The 25,984-nt window shown below is 37.1% G+C and overlaps 1 protein-coding gene across 3 annotated transcripts in view; it reads right to left on the bottom strand.

Moving 5' to 3' along the window:
- Positions 1 to 25,319, bottom strand: part of nherf1b (NHERF family PDZ scaffold protein 1b) — a 117,265-nt gene extending 91,946 nt beyond the window's left edge. Inside the window, exon 1 of one of the 3 annotated variants that reach the window (XM_061884259.1) lies at positions 24,466 to 25,319. In XM_061884259.1, coding sequence (XP_061740243.1) covers positions 24,466 to 25,020 — 555 coding nt within the window. In that variant the 5' untranslated portion in view covers positions 25,021 to 25,319. The remainder of the gene's footprint in view (positions 1 to 24,465) is intronic. The other 2 variants (XM_061884256.1, XM_061884257.1) reach the window with 2 other exon arrangements.
- Positions 25,320 to 25,984: the final 665 nt, after the last annotated feature.

Here is a 25,984-nt window from a genome sequence, read left to right as displayed (position 1 = left end):
TCAACAATGTGTGGCGCATTATGAAGTGTAAAATACGACGGCGGAGACCCCGGACTGTTCAACGACTGAAGCTCTACATTATTGTCATTGAAATGGACTCACCAATAAATATTGTAATGGTTTTGAAAATGATATATATGGAAATTACACCCGCATATTTTCACTTGTCAGTGGGAAGAGTTTGGACACCCCTGTTGTAGACAAATGTTTTCGGAATGTTCTCCTCCCGACATCCTGTCCAGCATTCCTGTGCCCAAAGCCAATGTAATCCGGCCAACGTCACACACACACACACACACACACACACACACACACACACACACACACACACACACACACACACACACACCCGTGCACACCCCCAGTGATGGTTGGGCCTTCACACTGACGTCCCCACACCGCCTGTTTGACCCGGTCTTTGAAGCCACACAAAAGAGGGTCCGGAGAGCAACACCCTCCCCTGAAGCCCAGGGGAATCCTGCATGGTTGACATGGTTACACTTGTATGAGAAACAGGTAGGGTGCTAAACTAAAAATTAAAAACTGAAAATGTGACAGATATTGTCTGTGAACCGCTGGCCCAAGGTTAAATAAAACTAAACAGCTAGCATTAAACATCAGCATGCTAATGTTAGCTTCTTACTATGGGAACAGTTAGAAAACCAACAAGTACTAGCTCAAATGCTAGCATAAAACGCTGTCACGCTAATGTTAGCATGAGAACAGGAAAAAATGGCACACTTTTTAAATGGTCCCAAGTCTCAAAGTCCCTTAATTCTAGGTTTAAACGAGCTAAAATGCTAGCATAAAACATTGGCATGCTAATGTTAGCATGACAACAGCAAAAAAAATAGCATATTTCTAAGTCTCAAAGTCCACGAGTTTCAGGTTTATACGGATAAAATGAGCAAAACAACTGGCATGAAACATAAGCATGCTAACATAAAAGAAGTTAGCATACTTCAAAGTCTCAAAGTCCACGACTTTCAGCTTTATACGGATAAAATGAGCAAAACAACTCGCATGAAACATAAGCATGCTAACATAAAATAAGTTAGCATACCTCTAAGTCTCAAAGTCCACGACTTTCAGCTTTATACGGATAAAATGAGCAAAACAACTCACATGAAACATAAGCATGCTAACATAAAAGAAGTTAGGCATACCTCTAAGTCTCAAAGTCCACGACTTTCAGCTTTATACGGATAAAATGAGCAAAACAACTCGCATGAAACATAAGCATGCTAACATGAAAGAAGTTAGCATACTTCTAAGATGGCGCCTTATATCAAAATCCAATGATTTTTTAGGTTTCAACATACGACACGAGTTAAAATGCTATTATAAAATGATATCATGCTAAGACTTTCAAATAATAAGTAATAGTAATAATAATAATAAACACTTATAAATAATAACAACAATAATTATAATAAAATAAAATCCCAAAAAAGTGTCCAAGCAGTTCCATAACGTTTCTACATCATATCTTGTACAGATTTACATTTTTATGGGAGTAAAACAGCTTAAAATGCTAATAGTTAGCATGCTAGCGATTAGCAAAGATAGCATGTCCTGAATGTACTCAACTTTTATACGGTTAATATAATTAATTTATATTATTAATTATATGCCATCCATCCATTTTTTACCATTTGACCCTTTTGGGGTCGCTGGAGCCTATCTCAGCTGCATGATATTATTATAATTAATACTTACAGTATATATATATATATATATATATATATATATATATATAGTACAGTATACTTAATACTAACACTTATAATATTATTATTATTAACATTAATACAGTTAATCATGAAGTTTGTCTAAGTCTTTAAAGGTTGAAAGGTTGGACGTGGCTTGAGAAAGGAGGAAATGAAGGAGGAAATAAAAAAAACTAAATTCCTTAATGTAAAAGGTGTGTACCTAATCAATAGTCTAATGTGTATCTAATCAATGGGCCTGTTGAGGATCTCTTTCCTAAATAGTGTCGCCGTGGTAACACGAAATGCTCCGAAAACACACAGTAGGTGTTATCGAGCCGGTGGAGTAAGATATGTCGGGGCTCTGTGGGCGGTTCTTCTCCAAATAAACGCAGAAGAAGAAAATAGAAGAAGGCCGAGCAATAATTAATGCTCCTTAATATTAACCGTTATATTTAATTCATGTTTTCAATACAAAAAAATAAAAAAATTTAAGAATTGTAAAAAATGCCCACATTTTTTACAAAAAAATTTCAGTATATATAATATGTATATAATATTTAATATTATACATCACATCAATATATATTGTATTATTATAATATATATATATATATATATATATATATATATATATATATATATATACATATATATATATATATATATATTACAATTGAGCAGCATCTCCGCTTTGGGAGTTGATGAAATGTCAGGATATGTTTTATTCAAGACAGTTTAGACTTTTACCGCCGCATGTGAATCACGTGCTGGTTGGAGAGCGACGTTGCGGCCGCCATCACCCACCAGGTGTTGTGTGGGAGCACTCACGAGTGACTCATCGGACACAGCATTAGGTACACCTGCACGGTCGGAGGAGAAGCAACACCGACCTTCTGCCTTTCACTGCATCACGCCGCCAACAGACGTGCACACTTTAACACTCTCATGCACACTTTAACACGCTCATGTACACTTTAACACGCTCATGCACACTTTAACGCTCTCATGCACACTTTAACGCTCTCATGCACACTTTAACACTCTCATGCACACTTTAATACTCTCATCCACACTTTAACACTCTCATGCACACTATTAAACTCTCATGCACACTTTAACATTCATGCACACTTTAACACGCTCATGCACACTTTAACACTCTCATGCACACTTTAACACTCATGCACACTTTAACACTCTCATGCACACTTTAACACTCTCATGCACAATTTAACACTGTTATAATGACATAAGGTGGACACTCTTGCACACTTCAACATTCTCATGCACACTTTAACACTCTCATGCACTCTTTGACACTGTTATAATGACATAAGATGGACACTCATGCACACTTTAACACTGTTATAATGACACAATCTTGTGTCATGAGCGTCCTTCTTGTGTCATTATAACAGTGTTTAAGTGCGCATGAGCGTCCATGTTGTGTCATTATAACAATGTTAAAGTGTGCATGAGCGGCCATCTTGTGTCATAACAATGTTAAAGTGTGCATGAGCGTCCATCTTGTGTCATTATAACAGTGTTAAAGTGTGCATGAGCGTCCATCTTGTGTCATAACAATGTTAAAGTGTGCATGAGCGTCCATCTTGTGTCATTATAACAGTGTTAAAGTGTGCATGAGCGTCCATCTTGTGTCATAACAATGTTAAAGTGTGCATGAGCGTCCATCTTGTGTCATTATAACAGTCTTAAAGTGTGCATGAGCGTCCATCTTGTGTCATAACAATATTAAAGTGTGCATGAGCGGCCGTCTTGTGTCATTATAACAGTGTTAAAGTGTGGATGAGCGGCCATCTTGTGTCATTATAACAGTGTTAAAGTGGGCATGAGCGTCCATCTTGTGTCATTATAACAATGTTAAAGTGTGCATGAGCGTCCGTCTTGTGTCATTATAACAGTGTTAAAGTGTTTATGAGCGGCCATCTTGTGTCATTATAACAGTGCTAAAGTGTGCATGAGCAGCCATCTTGTGTCATTATAACAGCATTAAAGTGTGCATGAGCGTCCTTCTTGTGTCATTATAACAGCATTAAAGTGCGCATGAGCGTCCATCTTGTGTCATTATAACAGTGTTAAAGTGTTTATGAGCGGCCATCTTGTGTCATAACAATGTTAAAGTGTGCATGAGCAGCCATCTAGTGTCATTATAACAGCATTAAAGTGTGCATGAGTGTCCATCTTGTGTCATAACATCTTGTGTCATAACAATGTTAAAGTGTGCATGAGCGTCCATCTTGTGTCATTATAACAGTGTTAAAGTGTGCATGAGCGTCCATCTTGTGTCATTATAACAGTGCTAAAGTGTGCATGAGCGTCCATCTTGTGTCATTATAACAGTGCTAAAGTGTGCATGAGCGTCCATCTTGTGTCATTACAACAGTGTTAAAGTGTGCATGAGCTTCCATCTTGTGTCATTATAACAGTGCTAAAGTGTGCATGAGCGTCCATCTTGTGTCATTATAACAGTGCTAAAGTGTGTCCATCTTGTGTCATTATAACAGTGCTAAAGTGTGTCCATCCTGTGTCATTATAACAGTGTTAAAGTGTCCATGAGCGGCCATCTTGTGTCATAACAATGTTAAAGTGTGCATGAGCGTCCATCTTGTATCATTATAACAGTGTTAAAGTGTGCATGAGCAGCCATCTTGTGTCATTATAACAGTGTTAAAGTGTGCATGAGCGTCCATCTTGTGTCATAACATCTTGTGTCATAACAATGTTAAAGTGTGCATGAGCGTCCATCTTGTGTCATTATAACAGTGCTTAAGTGTGCATGAGCGTCCATCTTGTGTCATTATAACAGTGCTAAAGTGTGTCCATCTTGTGTCATTACAACAGTGTTAAAGTGTGCATGAGCGGCCATCTTGTGTCATAACAATGTTAAAGTGTGCATGAGCAGCCATCTTGTGTCATTATAACAGTGTTAAAGTGTGCTTGAGCGTCCATCTTGTGTCATTATAACAGTGTTAAAGTGTGCATGAGCAGCCATCTTGTGTCATTATAACAGTGTTAAAGTGTGCATGAGCGTCCATCTTGTGTCATTATAACAGTGTTAAAGTGTGCATGAGCGTCCATCTTGTGTCATTATAACAGTGCTAAAGTGTGCATGAGCGTCCATCCTGTGTCATCATAACAGTGTTAAAGTGTGCATGAGCGTCCATCTTGTATCATTATAACAGTGTTTAAGTGTGCATGAGCAGCCATCTTGTGTCATTATAACAGTGTTAAAGTGTGCATGAGCGTCCATCTTGTGTCATTATAACAGTGCTAATGTGTGCATGAGCGTCCATCTTGTGTCATTATAACAGTGCTAAAGTGTGTCCATCCTGTGTCATCATAACAGTGTTAAAGTGTGCATGAGCGGCCATCTTGTGTCATAACAATGTTAAAGTGTGCATGAGCGTCCATCTTGTGTCATTATAACAGTGTTTAAGTGTGCATGAGCGTCCATCTTGTGTCATTATAACAGTCTTAAAGTGTGCATGAGCGTCCATCTTGTGTCATAACAATGTTAAAGTGTGCATGAGCGTCCATCTTGTATCATTATAACAGTGTTTAAGTGTGCATGAGCAGCCATCTTGTGTCATTATAACAGTGTTAAAGTGTGCATAAGCGTCCATCTTGTGTCATTATAACAGTGCTAAAGTGTGCATGAGCGTCCATCTTGTGTCATTATAACAGTGTTAAAGTGTGCATGAGCGTCCATCTTGTATCATTATAACAGTGTTTAAGTGTGCATGAGCAGCCATCTTGTGTCATTATAACAGTGTTAAAGTGTGCATAAGCGTCCATCTTGTGTCATTATAACAGTGCTAAAGTGTGCATGAGCGTCCAACTTGTGTCATTATAACAGTGTTAAAGTGTGCATAAGCGTCCATCTTGTGTCATTATAACAGTGTTAAAGTGTGCATGAGCAGCCATCTTGTGTCATTATAACAGTGTTAAAGTGTGCATGAGCGTCCATCTTGTGTCATTATAACAGTGTTAAAGTGTGCATGAGCGTCCATCTTGTGTCATTATAACAGTGTTAAAGTGTGCATGAGCGTCCATCTTGTGTCATTATAACAGTGCTAAAGTGTGCATGAGCGTCCATCTTGTGTCATTATAACAGTGTTAAAGTGTGCATGAGCGTCCATCTTGTGTCATTATAACAGTGTTAAATTGTGCATGAGCGTCCATCTTGTGTCATAACAATGTTAAAGTGTGCATGAGCGTCCATCTTGTGTCATTACAACAGTGTTAAAGTGTGCATGAGCGTCCATCTTGTGTCATTATAACAGTGTTAAAGTGTGCATGAGCGTCCATCTTGTGTCATAACAATGTTAAAGTGTGCATGAGCGTCCATCTTGTGTCATTATAACAATGTTAAAGTGTGCATTAGCGTCCATCTTGTGTCATTATAACAGTGTTAAAGTGTGCATGAGCGTCCGTCTCGTGTCATAACAATGTTAAAGTGTGCGAGCGTCCATCTTGTGTCATTATAACAATGTTAAAGTGTGCATGAGCATCCATCTTGTGTCATTATAACAGTGTTAAAGTGTGCATGAGCGTCCATCTTGTGTCATAACAATGTTAAAGTGTGCATGAGCGTCCATCTTGTGTCATTATAACAGTGTTAAAGTGTGCAGGAGCGTCCATCTTGTGTCATTATAACAGTGTTAAAGTGTGCATGAACGTCCATCTTGTGTCATTATAACAGTGTTAAAGTGTGCATGAGCGTCCATCTTGTGTCATTATAACAGTGTTAAAGTGTGCATGAGCGTCTATCTTGTGTCATTATAACAGTGTTAAAGTGTGCATGAACGTCCATCTTGTGTCATTATAACAGTGTTAAAGTGTGCATGAGCGTCCATCTTGTGTCATTATAACAGTGTTAAAGTGTGCATGAACGTCCATCTTGTATCATTATAACAGTGTTAAAGTGTGCATGAGCGTCCATCTTGTGTCATAACAATATTAAAGTGTGCATGAGCAGCCATCTTGTGTCATTATAACAATGTTAAAGTGTGCATGAGCGGCCGTCTTGTGTCATTATAACAGTGTTAAAGTGTGGATGAGCGTCCATCTTGTGTCATTATAACAGTGTTAAAGTGTGCATGAGCGTCCATCTTGTGTCATTATAACAACGTTAAAGTGTGCATGAGCGTCCGTCTTGTGTCATTATAACGGTGTTAAAGTGTTTATGAGCGGCCATCTTGTGTCATAACAATGTTAAAGTGTGCATAAGCAGCCATCTTGTGTCATTATAACAGCATTAAAGTGTGCATGAGCGTCCTTCTTGTGTCATTATAACAGCATTAAAGTGTGCATGAGCGTCAATCTTGTGTCATTATAACAGTGTTAAAGTGTTTATGAGCGGCCATCTTGTGTCATAACAATGTTAAAGTGTGCATGAGCGTCCATCTTGTGTCATTATAACAGTCTTAAAGTGTGCATGAGCGTCCATCTTGTGTCATTATAACAGTGTTGAAGTGTGCATGAGCGTCCATCTTGTGTCATTATAACAATGTTAAAGTGTGCATGAGTGTCCATCTTGTGTCATTATAACAATGTTAAAGTGTGCATGAGCGTCCATCTTGTGTCATTATAACAGTGTTAGAGTGTGCATGAGCGTCCATCTTGTGTCATAACAATGTTAAAGTTTGCATGAGCGTCCATCTTGTGTCATTATAACAATGTTAAAGTGTGCATGAGCGTCCATCTTGTGTCATTATAACAGTGTTAGAGTGTGCATGAGCGTCCATCTTGTGTCATAACAATGTTAAAGTGTGCATGAGCGTCCATCTTGTATCATTATAACAGTCTTAAAGTGTGCATGAGCGTCCATCTTGTGTCATAACAATATTAAAGTGTGCATGAGCAGCCATCTTGTGTCATTATAACAATGTAAAAGTGTGCATGAGCGGCCGTCTTGTGTCATTATAACAGTGTTAAAGCGTGGATGAGCGTCCATCTTGTGTCATTATAACAGTGTTAAAGTGAGCATGAGCGTCCATCTTGTGTCATTATAACAGTGTTAAAGTGAGCATGAGCGTCCATCTTGTGTCATTACAACAGTGTTAAAGTGTGCATGAGCGGCCATCTTGTGTCATTATAACAGTGTTAAAGTGTGCATGAGCGTCCATCTTGTGTCATTATAACAATGTTAAAGTGTGCATGAGCGTCCGTCTTGTGTCATTATAACAGTGTTAAAGTGTTTATGAGCGGCCATCTTGTGTCATAACAATGTTAAAGTGTGCATGAGCAGCCATCTTGTGTCATTATAACAGCATTAAAGTGTGCATGAGCGTCCTTCTTGTGTCATTATAACAGCATTAAAGTGTGCATGAGCGTCCATCTTGTGTCATTATAACAGTGTTAAAGTGTTTATGAGCGGCCATCTTGTGTCATAACAATGTTAAAGTGTGCATGAGCAGCCATCTTGTGTCACTATAACAGCATTAAAGTGTGCATGAGCGTCCTTCTTGTGTCATTATAACAATGTTAAAGTGTGCATGAGCGTCCATCTTGTGTCATTATAACAGTGTTAAAGTGTTTATGAGCGGCCATCTTGTGTCATAACAATGTTAAAGTGTGCATGAGCAGCCATCTTGTGTCATTATAACAGTGTTAAAGTGTGCATGAGGGTCCATCTTGTGTCATAACATCTTGTGTCATAACAATGTTAAAGTGTGCATGAGCGTCCATCTTGTGTCATTATAACAGTGTTAAAGTGTGCATGAGCGTCCATCTTGTGTCATTATAACAGTGCTAAAGTGTGCATGAGCGTCCGTCTTGTGTCATTATAACAGTGTTAAAGTGTTTATGAGCGGCCATCTTGTGTCATAACAATGTTAAAGTGTGCATGAGCAGCCAGCCATCTTGTGTCATTATAACAGCATTAAAGTGTGCATGAGCGTCCATCTTGTGTCATTATAACAGTGTTAAAGTGTTTATGAGCGGCCATCTTGTGTCATAACAATGTTAAAGTGTGCATGAGCAGCCATCTTGTGTCACTATAACAGCATTAAAGTGTGCATGAGCGTCCTTCTTGTGTCATTATAACAATGTTAAAGTGTGCATGAGCGTCCATCTTGTGTCATTATAACAGTGTTAAAGTGTTTATGAGCGGCCATCTTGTGTCATAACAATGTTAAAGTGTGCATGAGCAGCCATCTTGTGTCATTATAACAGTGTTAAAGTGTGCATGAGTGTCCATCTTGTGTCATTATAACAGTGTTAAAGTGTGCATGAGGGTCCATCTTGTGTCATAACATCTTGTGTCATAACAATGTTAAAGTGTGCATGAGCGTCCATCTTGTGTCATTATAACAGTGCTAAAGTGTGCATGAGCGTCCATCTTGTGTCATTATAACAGTGCTAAAGTGTGTCCATCTTGTGTCATTATAACAGTGTTAAAGTGTGCATGAGCAGCCATCTTGTGTCATTATAACAATGTTAAAGTGTGCATGAGCGTCCATCTTGTGTCATTATAACAGTGTTAAAGTGTTTATGAGCGGCCATCTTGTGTCATAACAATGTTAAAGTGTGCATGAGCAGCCATCTTGTGTCATTATAACAGTGTTAAAGTGTGCATGAGTGTCCATCTTGTGTCATTATAACAGTGTTAAAGTGTGCATGAGGGTCCATCTTGTGTCATAACATCTTGTGTCATAACAATGTTAAAGTGTGCATGAGCGTCCATCTTGTGTCATTATAACAGTGCTAAAGTGTGCATGAGCGTCCATCTTGTGTCATTATAACAGTGCTAAAGTGTGTCCATCCTGTGTCATTATAACAGTGTTAAAGTGTGCATGAGCGGCCATCTTGTGTCATAACAATGTTAAAGTGTGCATGAGCGTCCATCTTGTATCATTATAACAGTGTTTAAGTGTGCATGAACAGCCATCTTGTGTCATTATAACAGTGTTAAAGTGTGCTTGAGCGTCCATCTTGTGTCATTATAACAATGTTAAAGTGTGCATGAGCGTCCATCTTGTATCATTATAACAGTGTTTAAGTGTGCATGAGCAGCCATCTTGTGTCATTATAACAGTGTTAAAGTGTGCATGAGCGTCCATCTTGTGTCATTATAACAGTGTAACAGTGTTAAAGTGTGCTTGAGCGTCCATCTTGTGTCATTACAACAGTGTTAAAGTGTGCATGAGCGTCCATCTTGTGTCATTATAACAGTGTTAAAGTGTGCATGAGCGTCCACCTTGTGTTATTACAACAATGTTAAAGAGTGCATGAGCGTCCATCTTGTGTCATTACAACAGTGTTAAAGTGTGCATGAGCGTCCATCTTGTGTCATTATAACAGTGTTTAAGTGTGCATGAGCGTCCATCTTGTGTCATTATAACAATGCTAAAGTGTGTCCATCTTGTGTCAAGATGGCGTCTCATGACAGCCTGGGGTGTCAACGACACAGATGCAGACTGGGACACAGTGGACCCCGACCCTCCTCCTCTAGTGCTTTTTAATCAAGCTTGATGCTGAGTTCACGGCCTCTCTCTCACACACACACACACACACATGCAAACACACACACACACGCACACGCACACGCGCAGCGTGGGAAGAAGACGAGGAGGAGCAGAGCCAGCAACAAGTGGCCACTGTGGAGGGAGAATGCTGCCTTGCAAACACAGATTAAAGTCTTGCAGGAGGATTTACTTCCCGTAAATAAAGTGGACATGAAGTGCGTCCTGCTGGAGAGTTTCCAACAGCGACCCTGTTCTCCAGACTGTGGATCGCACCTGTGTATAAGCCACACCCACTCCATTTTTTAAAGAATGAAACAATTTTCCCTATGTTAGCCGCAGCGGACTAAAAGCCGGAGGTGTATACGTTGTGAAATTAGTTATTTCTAAATGTTTATGTACATACCTTAATTCTTTCCTAACACTGTCTGTAACAGGGCAGTAAAACGGCCGATCAAACAAAACAGAAGTCATGGACATGGTCATGGACCCAGGAGCTGCGCAAGATAGCTCTCCAATCAGATAAACACACCCAATGACTCCACTGTGACGTTTTGTGGAATTCACTTTACTTAATAATACTAACACAGACACTCGTAAACGTTTTAGCATATTAGCTAATGCTAACGACACTGGCTTGTTTACGTTACGATAGCACGTACAAATAGGCATGAAAACACTTCTACAGACATCATCCATGGGACGCTTAAGCAAGCAAGAATTGTTTTAGTTGGAATGTAAGACTTGCAAACGTTGCTTGGAGTGATGAACTAAGAAAACTTTTGAGCAGAAACGCCGTGGACGGTTTTACTTCCGGTTCAAGGTAAACAGGAAGTACATTTTCAACTCGAGGCATCTGCAGGGAGCAAACAAAAAGATGGGCGCCACAAACAGTAACGAAACTTTTCAGTCCATAACTCAGCGGCACAATTTTATAAGCCGCAGGGTTCAAAGCACAGGAAAATGGACGCTTTAACTTCCGGTTCAAGGCAAACAGGAAGTACATTTTTAACTCGCAGCATCTGCAGTGAGCAAGCCAAACAACGCCACCGCAAACAACAACAAAACTTTTTAGTCCATAAAGTAGCCGCACGGATCTATAAGCCGCAGGGTTCAAAGCGTAGAAAAATGGACGCTTTTACTTCCGGTTCAAGGCCAACAGGAAGTACATTTTTAACTCGCAGCATCTGCAGTGAGCAAGCCAAACAACAAAACTTTTCAGTCCATAAATTAGCCGCACTGTGTTATAAGCTGCAGGGTTCAAAGCGTAGGAAAATGGATAGTTTTACTTCTGGTTCAAGGCAAACCGGAAGTACATTTTTAACTCGCAGTATCTGCAGCGAGCAAACCCAAAGATGGGAGCCACGAACAATAACAAAACTTTCCAGCCCATTAGCCGCACGGTTTTATACGCCGCAGGGTTCAAAGCGTAGAAAAATGGACGCTTTTACTTCCGGTTCAAGGCGAACAGGAAGTACATTTTTAACTCGCAGGATCTGCAGTGAGCAAGCCAAACAACGCCACCGCAAACAACAACAAAACTTCTCAGTCCATAAATGAGTCGCATGGATCTATAAGCCACAGGGTTCAAAGCGTAGAAAAATGGACGCTTTTACTTCCGGTTCAAGGCGAAAAGGAAGTACATTTTTAACTTGTAGCATCTACAGTGAGCAAGCCAAACAACGCCACCGCAAACAACAACAAAACTTTTCAGTCCATAAATTAGCCGCACGGATCTATAAGCCGCAGGGTTCGAAGCATAGGAAAATGGACAGTTTTACTTCTAGTTCAGGGCGAACAGGAAGTACATTTTCAACTCGCAGCATCTGGAGTGAGCAAACAAAAATACAGCGCCACAAACAACAACAAAACTTGTAAGTCCATAAATTAGCCGCACTGTTTTATAAGCCACAGGGTTCAAAGCGTAGGAAAAAAGTAGCGGGCTTATAGTTTGGAATGACCAAGAATTTCGCAGGTTGGCGTCTCCGTGACGACCTGCCGCCGCTGCGACTTCCTCAAAGAGGTGCTACTTTGCGAGACGTTGCGCCGGCTGGCAGGAAGTCGACAACGGTTTCTGTTGTCATGGCGACCGTTTGTCCCCCCCCCCGCCTCTCACCCGCGGCAAATGTCCCGCCAGCAGCATGCGGGCGTTAGTGTCACACAGAGGAGCTTTTCTTCACGTCGCTCTCAGCATTTAATCTCATTTGGAGGGCTTGGGCTCTTAAATGTCACCTGAGACTTTTCCACCTGGACTGTGCCAGAGTGCGCACGGACACACACACACACACACACACACACACACACACACACACACACACACTATCTTGTAGTTCATACCTTCTTGGGACCTCCTGCCTTCCTCTTTAGGACCACCCTTTCCAGATATATAAAGATGTGTATTTACAACATTAATAATAAATACATACTATGCAAATATAAAAAAGCTTGTTGTAAAAAATGTGTTGGAATTTCACAAGAAAAAGGTCTCAATTTCCAAAGAAAAACTCAGAATTTTGGCAGTATTATAATAAAAGTTGTCATTTTACTTAACGCAAGTCAAAATTTTACAAAAAAAACGAACGTTTGTGCAATATTATGATAAAAATAACATTTGCAATTTCACAAGAAAAAGGTCACAATTTGCTAAGAAACACTTTGAACTTTGTCAATATTAAAATAAAAGTCGTCATTTTACTCAAAGCAACTCAAAATTTTACAAGGAAAACTGAACTATTGTGCAATATTATGATAAAAGTTCAAATTTTTCTCAATAAGTCACAATTTCACAAGAAAAAGGTCGCAATTTCCCAAGAAAAACTTTGAATTTTGGCAGTATTATAATAAAAGTCGTCATTTTAGTCAACGCAAGTCAAAATTTTACAAGGAAAACTGAAAGTTTGTGCAATATTATCATAAAAATTGGAATTTCACTCAATAACAGTCGCAATTTCCCAAGAAAGACTTTGAACTTTGGCAGTATTATAATAAAATTTATAATTTTACTCAAAACAAGTCAACATTTTACAAGAAAAACTGAACGTTTGTGCAATATTATGATAAAATCTGGAATTTTACTCAATAAGTCACAATTTCACAACAAAAAGGTCACAATTTCCCAAGAAAAACTTTGAATTTTGGAAGTGTTATGATAAAAGTCGTCATTTTAGTCAACGCAAGTCAAAATTTTACAAGGAAAACTGAAAGTTTGGGCAATATAATGATAAAAATAACATTTGGCATTTCCCAACAAAAAGGTTACAATTTCCCAAGAAAAACTTTGAATTTTGTCAATATTATAAGTTGTCATTTTACTCAACGCAAGTCAAAATTTTACCAGAAAAAATGAACGTTTGTGCAATATTATGATAAAATGTGGGATTTTACTCGATAAGTCACAATTTCACAAGAAAAAGGTCACAATTTCCCAAGAAAAACTTTGAATTTTGTCAGTATTATAATAAAAGTCGTCATTTTACTCAACGCAAGTCAAAATTTTACAAGGAAAACTGAACGTTTGTGCAATATTATGATAAAAATTGGAATTTTACTCAATAACTGTCGCAATTTCACAAGAAAAAGGTCGCAATTTCCGAAGAAAAATTTTGAATTTTGGCAGTATTATAATAAAAGTCGTCATTTTAGTCAACGCAAGTCAAAATTTTACAAGGAAAACTGAAAGTTTGTGCAATATTATCATAAAAATTGGAATTTCACTCAATAACAGTCGCAATTTCCCAAGAAAGACTTTGAACTTTGGCAGTATTATAATAAAATTTGTAATTTTACTCAAAACAAGTCAAAATTTTATAAGAAAAACTGAACGTTTGTGCAATATTATGATAAAATCTGGAATTTTACTCAATAAGTCACAATTTCACAACAAAAAGGTCACAATTTCCCAAGAAAAACTTTGAATTTTGGCAGTGTTATGATAAAAGTCGTCATTTTACTCAACGCAACTCAAAATTTTACAAGGAAAACTGAACGTTTGTGTAATATTATGATAAAAATTGGACTTTCACTCAATAACAGTCGCAATTTCCCAAGAAAAACTTTGAATTTTGGCAGTATTATAATAAAAGTCGTCATTTTTGTCAACGCAAGTCAAAATTTTACAAGGAAAACTGAGCGTTTGTGCAATATTATGATACAAATTGGAATTTTACTCAATAACTGTCGCAATTTCATAAGAAAAACTTTGAATTTTGGCAGTATTATAATAAAATTTGTCATTTTACTCAAATCAAGTCAAAATTTTACAAGGAAAACTGAACTTTTGTGCAATATTATGATAAAAGTTCAAATTGTTCTCAATAACAGTCGCAATTTCACAAGAAAAAGGTCGCAATTTCCGAAGAAAAATTTTGAATTTTGGCAGTATTATAATAAAAGTCGTCATTTTAGTCAACGCAAGTCAAAATTTTACAAGGAAAACTGAAAGTTTGTGCAATATTATCATAAAAATTGGAATTTCACTCAATAACAGTCGCAATTTCCCAAGAAAGACTTTGAACTTTGGCAGTATTATAATAACATTTGTAATTTTACTCAAAACAAGTCAAAATTTTACAAGAAAAACTGAACGTTTGTGCAATATTATGATAAAATCTGGAATTTTACTCAATAAGTCACAATTTCACAACAAAAAGGTCACAATTTCCCAAGAAAAACTTTGAATTTTGGCAGTGTTATGATAAAAGTCGTCATTTTACTCAACGCAACTCAAAATTTTACAAGGAAAACTGAACGTTTGTGTAATATTATGATAAAAATTGGACTTTCACTCAATAACAGTCGCAATTTCCCAAGAAAGACTTTGAACTTTGGCAGTATTATAATAAAATTTGTAATTTTACTCAAAACAAGTCAAAATTTTACAAGAAAAACTGAACGTTTGTGCAATATTATGATACAAATTGGACTTTCACTCAATAACAGTCGCAATTTCCCAAGAAAAACTTTGAATTTTGGCAGTATTATAATAAAAGTCGTCATTTTTGTCAACGCAAGTCAACATTTTACAAGAAAAACTGAGCGTTTGTGCAATATTATGATACAAATTGGAATTTTACTCAATAACTGTCGCAATTTCACAAGAAAAACTTTGAATTTTGGCAGTATTATAATAAAATTTGTCATTTTACTCAAAGCAAGTCAAAATTTTACAAGGAAAACTGAACTTTTGTGCAATATTATGATAAAAGTTCAAATTGTTCTCAATAACAGTCGCAATTTCACAAGAAAAGCTTAAAATGTTGGCAACTTTATGAAAAGTGTCGTAAATTTTACTCGAGGGCGTAAGCAGCCACATCATTAGATACGAGATCACCTCATGGTTTGGCAACCTAACCGTTAAGCTGAAAAGCAAACTGGCCGGCATGCATAAAACGGCAATGAAAATCGTAGGGAGAAATCAGGAAGAAGACTCCGTGTCCCACAATGCAAATCTAACCAACTTAAATTATCATTTGTCTCAGCCTCCATTAAGCTGACCAACAACATGCAATAGAATGGCAATACATACAGTAAGTTAGCACTTTTTTTTTTTAGCACATAGCACTTTAGCACAGCACTTTATCCATGAGCTCTAGTGCAATGCACACTGCTACTTTATCTTTATCTCCATACTGTAGATTTTATGCCTCCATCAAAGTGCAACCTATGTCTATCAAACTCCATGTTCTGATGTTTAAATGTTACTTGTCTGGTTGTGGTTGTGCTTGTGTTTTTCTTCTGTTGTCTTTGTGTATGTTCAGAAAGCAATGATGCACTGTGCCCAAGACAAATTTCCCCGCGGGGACAATAAAGTGGAACCTTGAACCTTGACAAAAGTCACAATTTTATAAGAGCACTTTAAAAATGTGGGCAATATTGTAATAATTATCTGAAAAAAAGTAATGATTTTACTCACAAAATGTCACTGTTTTACAAGAACCACAAAAAATTGGCGATATTGCAATAAGTTACAATTTCAAATAACAAATGTCACCATTTTGCATTAAAAAGTTTTAATTTTACATTGAAAAAGTAATACATTTCATGAGAAAATATTGCAATACTGCAGAAACGGAAAGAATAGGAGAAATTGTTCCCAAATGTTTAATATATGTATATTAGCCCTGCGATGAGGTGGCGACTTGTCCAGGGTGTACACCGCCTTCCGCCCGATTGTAGCTGAGATAGGCCCCCCGCGACCCCAAAAGGGAATAAGCGGTAGAAAATGGATGGATGGATGGATATGTATATTAGGGTTTCCCACACATTCATTTATTTGTTGCGGCCCGCCACAACAAAAGAATTACGGCCGCCACAAATAAAAAATAAAAAAAATTAAAATAAAAAAAATATAAATATTTTTTATTTTTTCGGCTTTTGACTCGCTCGCCCGCTCATAAAAGCAATAAGACTCTGTCTGTGAATGGAGCTTGTAGTTACATATTATGTAAATATGTAAATATTATATAAATATGTATATAAATATGTACATAAAGTGTTGTAATTATAGTCCAACTCCGCGTTCTTCTTGGGCATCGCCGCCGCTGCCTACCCCTCCCCATCCATTACCCCAACCCCCCCACCACCCGCCGCCCGACCATACCACCACAAATAGATGCTTGACCTGTGGGAAACACTGTAATATATATATATATAAAGTATATATATATACATATATATATATACACTTTTTTTTGGGGGGGGGGGGATTTTTTTGTTTCTATTTTTTTTTTATCTTGATTATTTACTTCAAGTTATTATAGTATGTCTCTACATACATACATATTCATTTTTTTATTTTTTTATTTATTTATTTTATTAATTTACGCCAAAGGGGGCGCATTTCAATTTCTTACACACACTTGTTATTTCATATGTTAAACAGAGGGGGAGCACTCATATGGAAAGTACTTGTATTTGTTGATGAAGGGTAGAAATACAAGAACACACGCACACACACACACACACACACACACACACACACACAAACACACACACACACACACACACGTTCTTATATGTGTTACCTTCTTGAGACCTCTGAAAAATGCCTCCCTCTTTAGGACCACCCTCTCTAGATATATAAAGATGTGTATTTATAAACGTTATTAATATATACATACTATGCAAACATAAAAAAATTTTGTTGTGAAAAATTAGTTGGAATTTCACAAGAAAAACTTTGAATTCTGTCAGTATTATAATAAACGTCATTTTACTCAACGAGTCAAAATTTTGCAAAAAAAAAAACTGAACGTTGTTGCAATATTATGACAAAAGTTGGGATTTTACACAATAACAGTCGCAATATCACAACAGAAGCTTCAAATTTAGGCAATTTTATGAAAAGAGTCATACATTTTACTCAACAAAAGTCACAATTTTGTAAGAACATTTTGAAAATGTTGGCAATATTGTAATTATAATCGGAATTTTGATTGGCAAAATGATGAAAAAAAGTCATAATTTTACTCTAAATATGTCACTATTTTACAAGAACAGCAAAAAAACTGTCGATATTGTAATAAGTCAGAATTTTATACAACAAATGTCACCATTTTGCATTAAAAAAGTAATAACTTTATATCAAAAAAGTGATACATTTTACAAGAAAATATTGCAATACTGCAGAAACGGCAAGAATAGGAGAAAATGTTCATAATTTTAGAATAATTTGTATTTTTGGGGGGAATTTTTTGTTTCTAATAGTTTATTAATCTTCATTATTTACTTCAAGCTATTACAGCACGTCTCTATATGCATTTCTATAGATTATAGATACATTCATTAATTTTATTCATTTATGCCAAAGGGGGCGCATTTCAATTTCTTACACACACTTGTTATTTCATATGTTGACCAGAGGGGGAGCACTTTTAAAAGCGACACACAGTCACTTAGAAAAATCTGTCCTTTTTGGGACCTTCCTCATTTTGATAGATGTCACCACTAGGGGTGCAAATGAGATGCAATGTTGTTGGGACCATGATTTATGTCATCACTTGTTCGCACCTCCTCATAGGGAAGCTACTTTTCCTTGCTTACTCAAGAAGGGCAGCAATACAACAACACACACACACAGGTCACACCATTAGGCACAGCTGCATTGTATCGCCACAAGGCAAACACAACGTGACAAATCCCATTCATGTGATTGCGTTAAAAAAAACAACCATAGGGCTCAGAGTGTAACCATGGAAACCGGTGCGTAGAATATTTTCGTGGAACTACGAGAGCCGTTAACAATATTTTATGACGCGTAATGAAATACTTTCACCCAAACAAAATGGTGGATAAATGACAAAATGTTTATGTTTTTACCAGCAATATGATCACACTTGTCATTATTGCTGCATTATTGTTGAATGTGCTGAAAAAGTACTAAAAATAATTTAAACAACTCAAATAAATAGACGGTCTGTTAGAAAAGCCACTATTTGGCGTGTTTTTATCGCTTTAATATCGATTCGTACTGTACTTTAAGGCTTAATCCAATGACAAGCGCGAAACAAATCAAATATATTCGTGCTGGCGGGCGTTGCGGCGTCCTACTCTCTTCTGCGGTCTTCGAACCCACCGCGAAAACACCTATTTACTTAACTGTGATAAAAATATCACGTGTTTATATAAGACTAGATCAAGGAGTGTTGTTTCTACACGTTAATGTCTCTTGTTTTCAAGTAGGGTTGTCCCGATACCAAAATGTATTTTAATACTTTTCTAAATAAATGGGACCACAAAAAAATGTCGTTATTGTCTTTATTTGAACAAAAAAATCTTACATGAAACATGTATTTATTATTGTCATTTAGTCCTTTAATAAAATAGTGAACAAACTAAACAACTTGTCTTTTAGTAATAAGTACACAAACAAAGACTCCTAATTAGTCTCCTATTATTTTGTCTACATTATGAAGGACAAACTGTAAAAAATTGATTATTAATCCACTTGTTCATTTACAGGTAATATCTGCTTATTTTCTGTTTGAACATGTTCTATCTACACTTCAGTTAAAATATAATAATCACTTATTCTTCTCTTCTTTGATACTTCACATTAGTTTTGGATGATACCACACATTTAGGTAACCAAGTAGTAACAGGATCATACATTGGTCATATTCAAAGTCCTCATGTGTCCAGGGACATATTTCCTCACTTTATAAATATAATATGAATTAAAAAAAAAGAAAAAATCTGCAAATTATAGATGTAATCATAGTAGTATCGACTAGATATCATTACAGTGGATGTCAGGTGTAGATCCACTTATGGCGTTTGTTTACATTATGACGCAGGTGAGCTATTGTATCCTCCCACGGTGTGTAGTGAAGCATGTTTAGCTATTCCTCGTCCTCCAGTGATAATGGTACTTGTAGTAAACTCACTTTATTTGTCGCCATGGCGACGAGGATTAGTGATTTAGAAGTAGCTGAAACATGACTGTGACACCTCTTCCTGAGGGTGTTTCAGTGTTTCATCTTGACTTTTTACACCAAACTGCGGCCATTTTCCCTTTTCTGTCTACACACTGTCTGCTTGTAAGTACTCTGTGTGTGTGCGCTGCCCAACATGCTCCTCTGCTCGTAAAACCTGTGACGAAACGGCATGAGGACGACGCGCCGTCAAAAAAAAATATATATATAGCGAACTGGTACTTTTCAAACAGAGTATAGTATCATCTTTGATTCATTAGTACCGCAATACTATTCTAGTACCGGTATACCGTACAACCCTAGTGCACATTGAACCTACACGCTGGGCTCTCTTGGCACTAAGTGATCCTCGGAGGCATTCAAAGACCTCTGAATAGAGTAGGACATGAGGCACTTTTCATTTGAATACATCCTCAAGTGTTACACAACAAACCCACAATGAAAACAAAACTACATAAACTACTAAAACAGTCAGTGAAGCATAAAAAAACACAAAACATGCACAATTCTGGCTTTTCTTATACCTAAATTGTTTTTATTTATTTATCTATTTATACACAAATTGTGTGTGGATGAGTCACATGACACCAGCCCATTCCTGCTCCATCACTACATTACAATATGATGGAACACTTTCACCATCTTGATATTGTTGCCATGGCAACTGGTCCTGTTTTGCTGCCATCATTCATACATTTATGTACATTTTATGCAAATAAATTGACATATTGGAAAATTGCTTTCCCATGTTGTTTTTTTGAAGTGTTCTCATTATGGTTATTGTCTACATGTAATGTAAACACTTCCTGGTGTCATAGTGGTCCAAATGTTGCGTAGATGGCGCTATCTGACCCTGGCTTTTTTGTGGGCGGGACTTATTCAAATGCCTCCACTTCGAGAGCGTCCACTTTGTCATGAGTATGAACTACACGCTACTTGGTGTTAGAAACGATGCATGTGCATGTACGAGTCGGTCTGCCCCTGCAACATGATGACTACATCAAGTAAATTTCTAGCATGTATGAAGATATCCGCTGAGGTCACAAGTTGGGCAAATTTAAAGGCTCGTTTGGAAGTATAAAGGAATTAAGGCAAGATTGTTTTATAAATATCATGCCTTCAAGCTTTGAGTTAACATTTTTGGAACTTTATGGTGGTCTTTGATGAATACTTAGGTGTACTACACTACTGTATTGTAATGTTGTCATTATGGTGGTACTTGATGAATACTTAGGTCTACTACACTACTGTGTTTTAATTATTTCATTATGGTGGTACTTGATGAATACTTAGGTCTACTACACTACTGTGTTTTAATTATTTCATTATGGTGGTACTTGATGAATACTTAGGTGTACTACACTACTGTATTGTAAAGTTGTCATTATGGTTTTACTTGATGAATACTTAGGTCTACTACACTACTGTATTGTAAAGTTGTCATTATGGTGGTACTTAATGAATACTTAGGTCTATTACAGTACTGTATTTTAATGTTGTCATTATGGTGGTACTTGATGAATACTTAGGTCTACTACACTACTGTATTGTAATGTTGTCATTATGGTGGTACTTGATGAATACTTAGGTCTATTACACTACTGTGTTTTAATTATTTAATTATGGTGGTACTTGATGAATACTTAGGTATACTACACTACTGTATTGTAAAGTTGTCATTATGGTTTTACTTGATGAATACTTAGGTCTACTACACTACTGTATTGTAAAGTTGTCATTATGGTGGTACTTAATGAATACTTAGGTCTATTACAGTACTGTATTTTAATGTTGTCATTATGGTGGTACTTGATGAATACTTAGGTCTACTACACTACTGTGTTTTAAATATTTCATTATGGTGGTACTTGATGAATACTACTGTATTGTAAAGTTGTCATTATGGTTTTACTTGATGAATACTTAGGTTTACTACACTACTGTATTTTAATGTTGTCATTATGGTGGTACTTTATGAATACTTAGGTCTACTACACTACTGTATTTTAATGTTGTCATTATGGTGGTGCTTGATGAATACTTAGGTCTACTACACTACTGTATTGTAAAGTTGTCATTTTGGTTGTATTTGATGAATACTTAGGTCTACTACACTATTGTATTTGAATGTTGTCATTATGGTGGTACTTAATGAATACTTAGGTCTACTACACTATTGTATTTTAATGTTATCATTATGGCGGTACTTGATGAATACTTAGGTCTACTACACTACTGTATTGTAAAGTTGTCATTATGGTGGTTCTTAATGAATACTTAAGTCTACTACACTATTGTATTTTAATGTTGTCATTATGGTGGTACTTAATGAATACTTAGGTCTACTACACTACTGTATTGTAAAGTTGTCATTATGGTTGTACTTGATGAATACTTAGGTCTACTACACTACTGTATTTAATGGTTTGTGCAGCCCTTTGAGACACTAGTGATTTAGGGCTATATAAGTAAACATTGATTGATTGATGATTGAATGTTGTCACTATGGCAGTACTTGAGGAATACTTAGGTCTACTACACTACCGGATTGTAAAGTTGTCATTATGGTGGTACTTGATGAATACTTAGCTCTACTCACTAATGTATTTTAATGTTGTCTTTATGGTGGTACTTGATGAATACTTAGCTCTACTCACTAATGTATTTTAATGTTGTCTTTATGGTGGTACTTGATGAATACTTAGGTCTACTACAGTACTGAATTGTAAAGTTGTCATTATGGTTGTATCTTGATGAATACTTAGGTCTACTACAATACTGTATTTTAATGTTGTCATTATGGTGGTACTTGATGAATACTTAGGTCTACTACACTACTGCATTTTAATGTTGTCATTATGGTGGTACTTAATGATTACTAAGGTCTACTAAGCTACTGTATTTTAATGTTGTCACTATGGCGGTACTTGATGAATACTTAGGTCTATTACAGTACTGTATTTTAATGTTGTCATTATGGTGGTACTTAATGAATACTTAGGTCTACTACACTATTGTATTTTAATGTTGTCATTATGGTGGTACTTAATGAATACTTAGGTATATTACAGTACTGTATTTTAATGTTGTCATTATGGTGGTACTTGATGAATACTTAGGTCTACTACATTACTGAATTTTAATGTTGTCATTATAGTGGTTCTTAATGAATGCTTAGGTGTACTACACTACTGTATTGTAATGTTGTCATTATGGTGGTACTTAATGAATACTTAGGTCTACTACACTACTGTATTTTAATTATTTCATTATAGTGGTACTTGATGAATACTTAGGTATACTACACTACTGTATTGTAAAGTTGTCATTATGGTTTTGATGAATACTTAGGTCTACTACACTACTGTATTGTAAAGTTGTCATTATGGTTTTACTTGATGAATACTTAGGTGTACTACACTACTGTATTTTAATGTTGTCATTATGGTGGTTCTTAATGAATACTTAGGTCGATTACACTACTGTATTGTAAAGTTGTCATTATGGTTTTACTTGATGAATACTTAGGTCTACTACACTACTGCATTTGAATGTTGTCATTATGGTGGTACTTGATGAATACTTAAGTCTATTACAGTACTGTATTGTAAAGTTGTCATTATGGTTGTACTCGATGAATAATTAGGTCTACTACAAAACTGAATTTTAATGTTGTCATTATGGTGGTACTTAATGAATACTTAGGTCTACTACACTACTCTTTTAATGCTGTCACTATGGCGGTACTTGATGAATACTTAGGTCTACTACACTACTGTATTGTAAAATTTTCATTATGGTGGTACTTCATGAATACTTAGGTCTACTACACTACTGCATTTTAATGTTGTCATTATGGTGGTACTTAATGAATACTTGGGTCTACTACGCTACTGTATTTTAATGTTGTCATTATGGTGGTACTTGATGAATACTTAGGTCTACTACACTACTGTATTGTAAAGTTGTCATTATGGTTGTGCTTGATGAATACTTAGGTCTACTACACTACTGTATTTTAATGTTGTCATTATGGTGGTTCTTGATGAATACTTAGGTCTACTACACTACTGCATTTTAATGTTGTCATTATTGTGGTTCTTAATGAATACTTAGGTCTACTACAATACTGTATTTTAATGTTGTCAATACGGTGGTACTTGATGAATACTTAGGTCTACTACGCTACTGTATTTTAATGTTGTCATTATGGTGGTACTTAATGAATACTTAGGTCTACTACAGTACTGTATTGTAAAGTTGTCATTATGGTTGTATTTGATGAATACTTAGGTCTACTACAATACTGCATTTGAATGTTGTCATTATGGTGGTACTTGATGAATACTTAGGTCTACTACAGTACTGTATTGTAAAGTTGTCATTATGGTTGTATTTGATGAATACTTAGGTCTACTACAATACTGGATTTGAATTTTGTCATTATGGTGGTACTTAATGAATACTTAGGTCTACTACACTACTGTATTGTAAAGTTGTCATTATGGTTGTACACAAATACTTAGGTCTACTACACTACCGTATTTTAATGTTGTCATTACGGTGGTACTTGATGAATACTTAGATCTACTACACTACTGTTTTTCAACCAAACACAAAACAACAGGAAAGAAAAGTAGGATTAAATCAAACGTCTCCTTTAAGAAAAACGTACATTAAATTAAATCGAAGTCTGATTAAAAAAAGGTATGAAAATAGTTTTAAAAATTGGAAAAAACATATTAATTTCGCAGCAGCCATGGATAATAGTCAATCAATAGTGTGTGTTTGTGAGAAGTCAAGAAAGGAGGTGAAAATGGGTAAAAATGATCTCACCTTGTGTGAATTGACGCTCAGTTTCCTCTCGGCGTCCCCGTGAATCCCTCCGTTGCTGTCGGGCACCGGCGTGCTGTGCCCGGACCCCCCGGCTCGCTCCTCCGCCTGGACCTCCACGTCGGGCCGCTCCTCGCCGTCGTCCGTCCCGTCGACCTCCTCCTCCTCCCGCGGCCGCTCTTCCTCCGCGTCGCCCTCTTCGTAGCGGAGCATGAAGGGCAGCCCGTCCTCCACGTACTCCTTCAGACACTTGACGTTGTGCTTCCTCAGCAGCGACTCGGTGTCCGGGTCCACCACCACCAGCTCCAGGCGGCCGGAGGCGGCTCGTATCCGGCTGACGACCTGCTGGTGGCTCTCATTCTCCACGTCATCCCCGTTGACGAACACCAGCCGGTCCCCGGCGAGGAGCCCCGACGCCTCCGCCGGGCTGTCGGGCTCCACCAGCCGAATGAACTGGCCGGTCTTCCCCTTCTCGCCGTGGAGGTGGAAGCCGTAGCCGTTGTCGCCCTTCTCCAGCGCGCAAAGCCGGGGCCGCAGGGACTGACTTTTACTCGGCATGCTTCTTTGCCGCCGCGCCGCTAAACCTGTTGCTCGTTTGCCGTGGAAAAAAAGGACGAGGAGAGAGCGCAGAGCCGCGGGCTGCTTTGTGAGAAAGTGCGGCTTCCTTCCGACAAATACTCCCTTCCGGGCGTGACGGGTTCAAAGTCCGAACGGGGCGGTGGTGACTTGCATGCGCATCGGAGCGAAGGTCCCCGGTCCTCGGCGGACTCTGCTGGAAGCTGCTGGAACGTCCCGTCAGGAAGAGGGAGGTGCGTTCAGGGACCGGCCCAGCAGAGTGGCCGAAAAGCTTAAACGGAGGGGAGGGCACTTCATTAGGTACACCACTGCGGCTGCTTGCAGGGCCGCTCCTGCCTCCTTTGGGGCCCCGAGCACAATTAACAGTTTCACCAGCCCCCACCCAGCTTTCTGAGAAAAATGTTTTATATTTTCTATATATTTAACATGTTTTTAATTCTAACACATTTATCGATATTTTTAGTGGAAATAAAGTTTCCTGACACATTAGACAGAGTGAAATTCATGCCAAAAGTCCACAACCGCAAAAATGTTTTTACACACGCTCAACAATTTGCAAATCATTCGCAAGGAAAAACATTTTTCTGCTAAAAAAAAAAAATAGATTCACAATTAGGAAAAACCGTTTCTTCAATGATAATAAACAATAAAAAACGGTTCTCGCAAGTAAAAAAAAAAACAACTATATTTGCAAATAGAACCATTTCTTTAATAAAAAAAAAACGATTCTAGCCAATAAAAACACTATTTTGTAAAAAATTAAAATAAGACTTTTCTTCAATAAAAAAAAATGATTCTCCCAAGTGAAAAAGTATATAAGTTTTAATCAATAAAAAAAAACGATTCTTGCAGGAAAAAAAAGCTTTTTTTCCCCCCAATTTTTTTTTCCTTCAATTAAAAAATTATTCTCGCAAGAAAAAAAACTTTTTTTGCAAATAAAAATTTT

Source organism: Nerophis ophidion, linkage group LG23 (assembly GCF_033978795.1).
Source record: "Nerophis ophidion isolate RoL-2023_Sa linkage group LG23, RoL_Noph_v1.0, whole genome shotgun sequence".
Classification (NCBI taxonomy): Eukaryota; Metazoa; Chordata; class Actinopteri; order Syngnathiformes; family Syngnathidae; genus Nerophis; species Nerophis ophidion.
The sequence above is the reverse complement of the archived record's forward strand: the minus strand, read 5'-3'. Positions and strand labels throughout refer to the sequence as shown.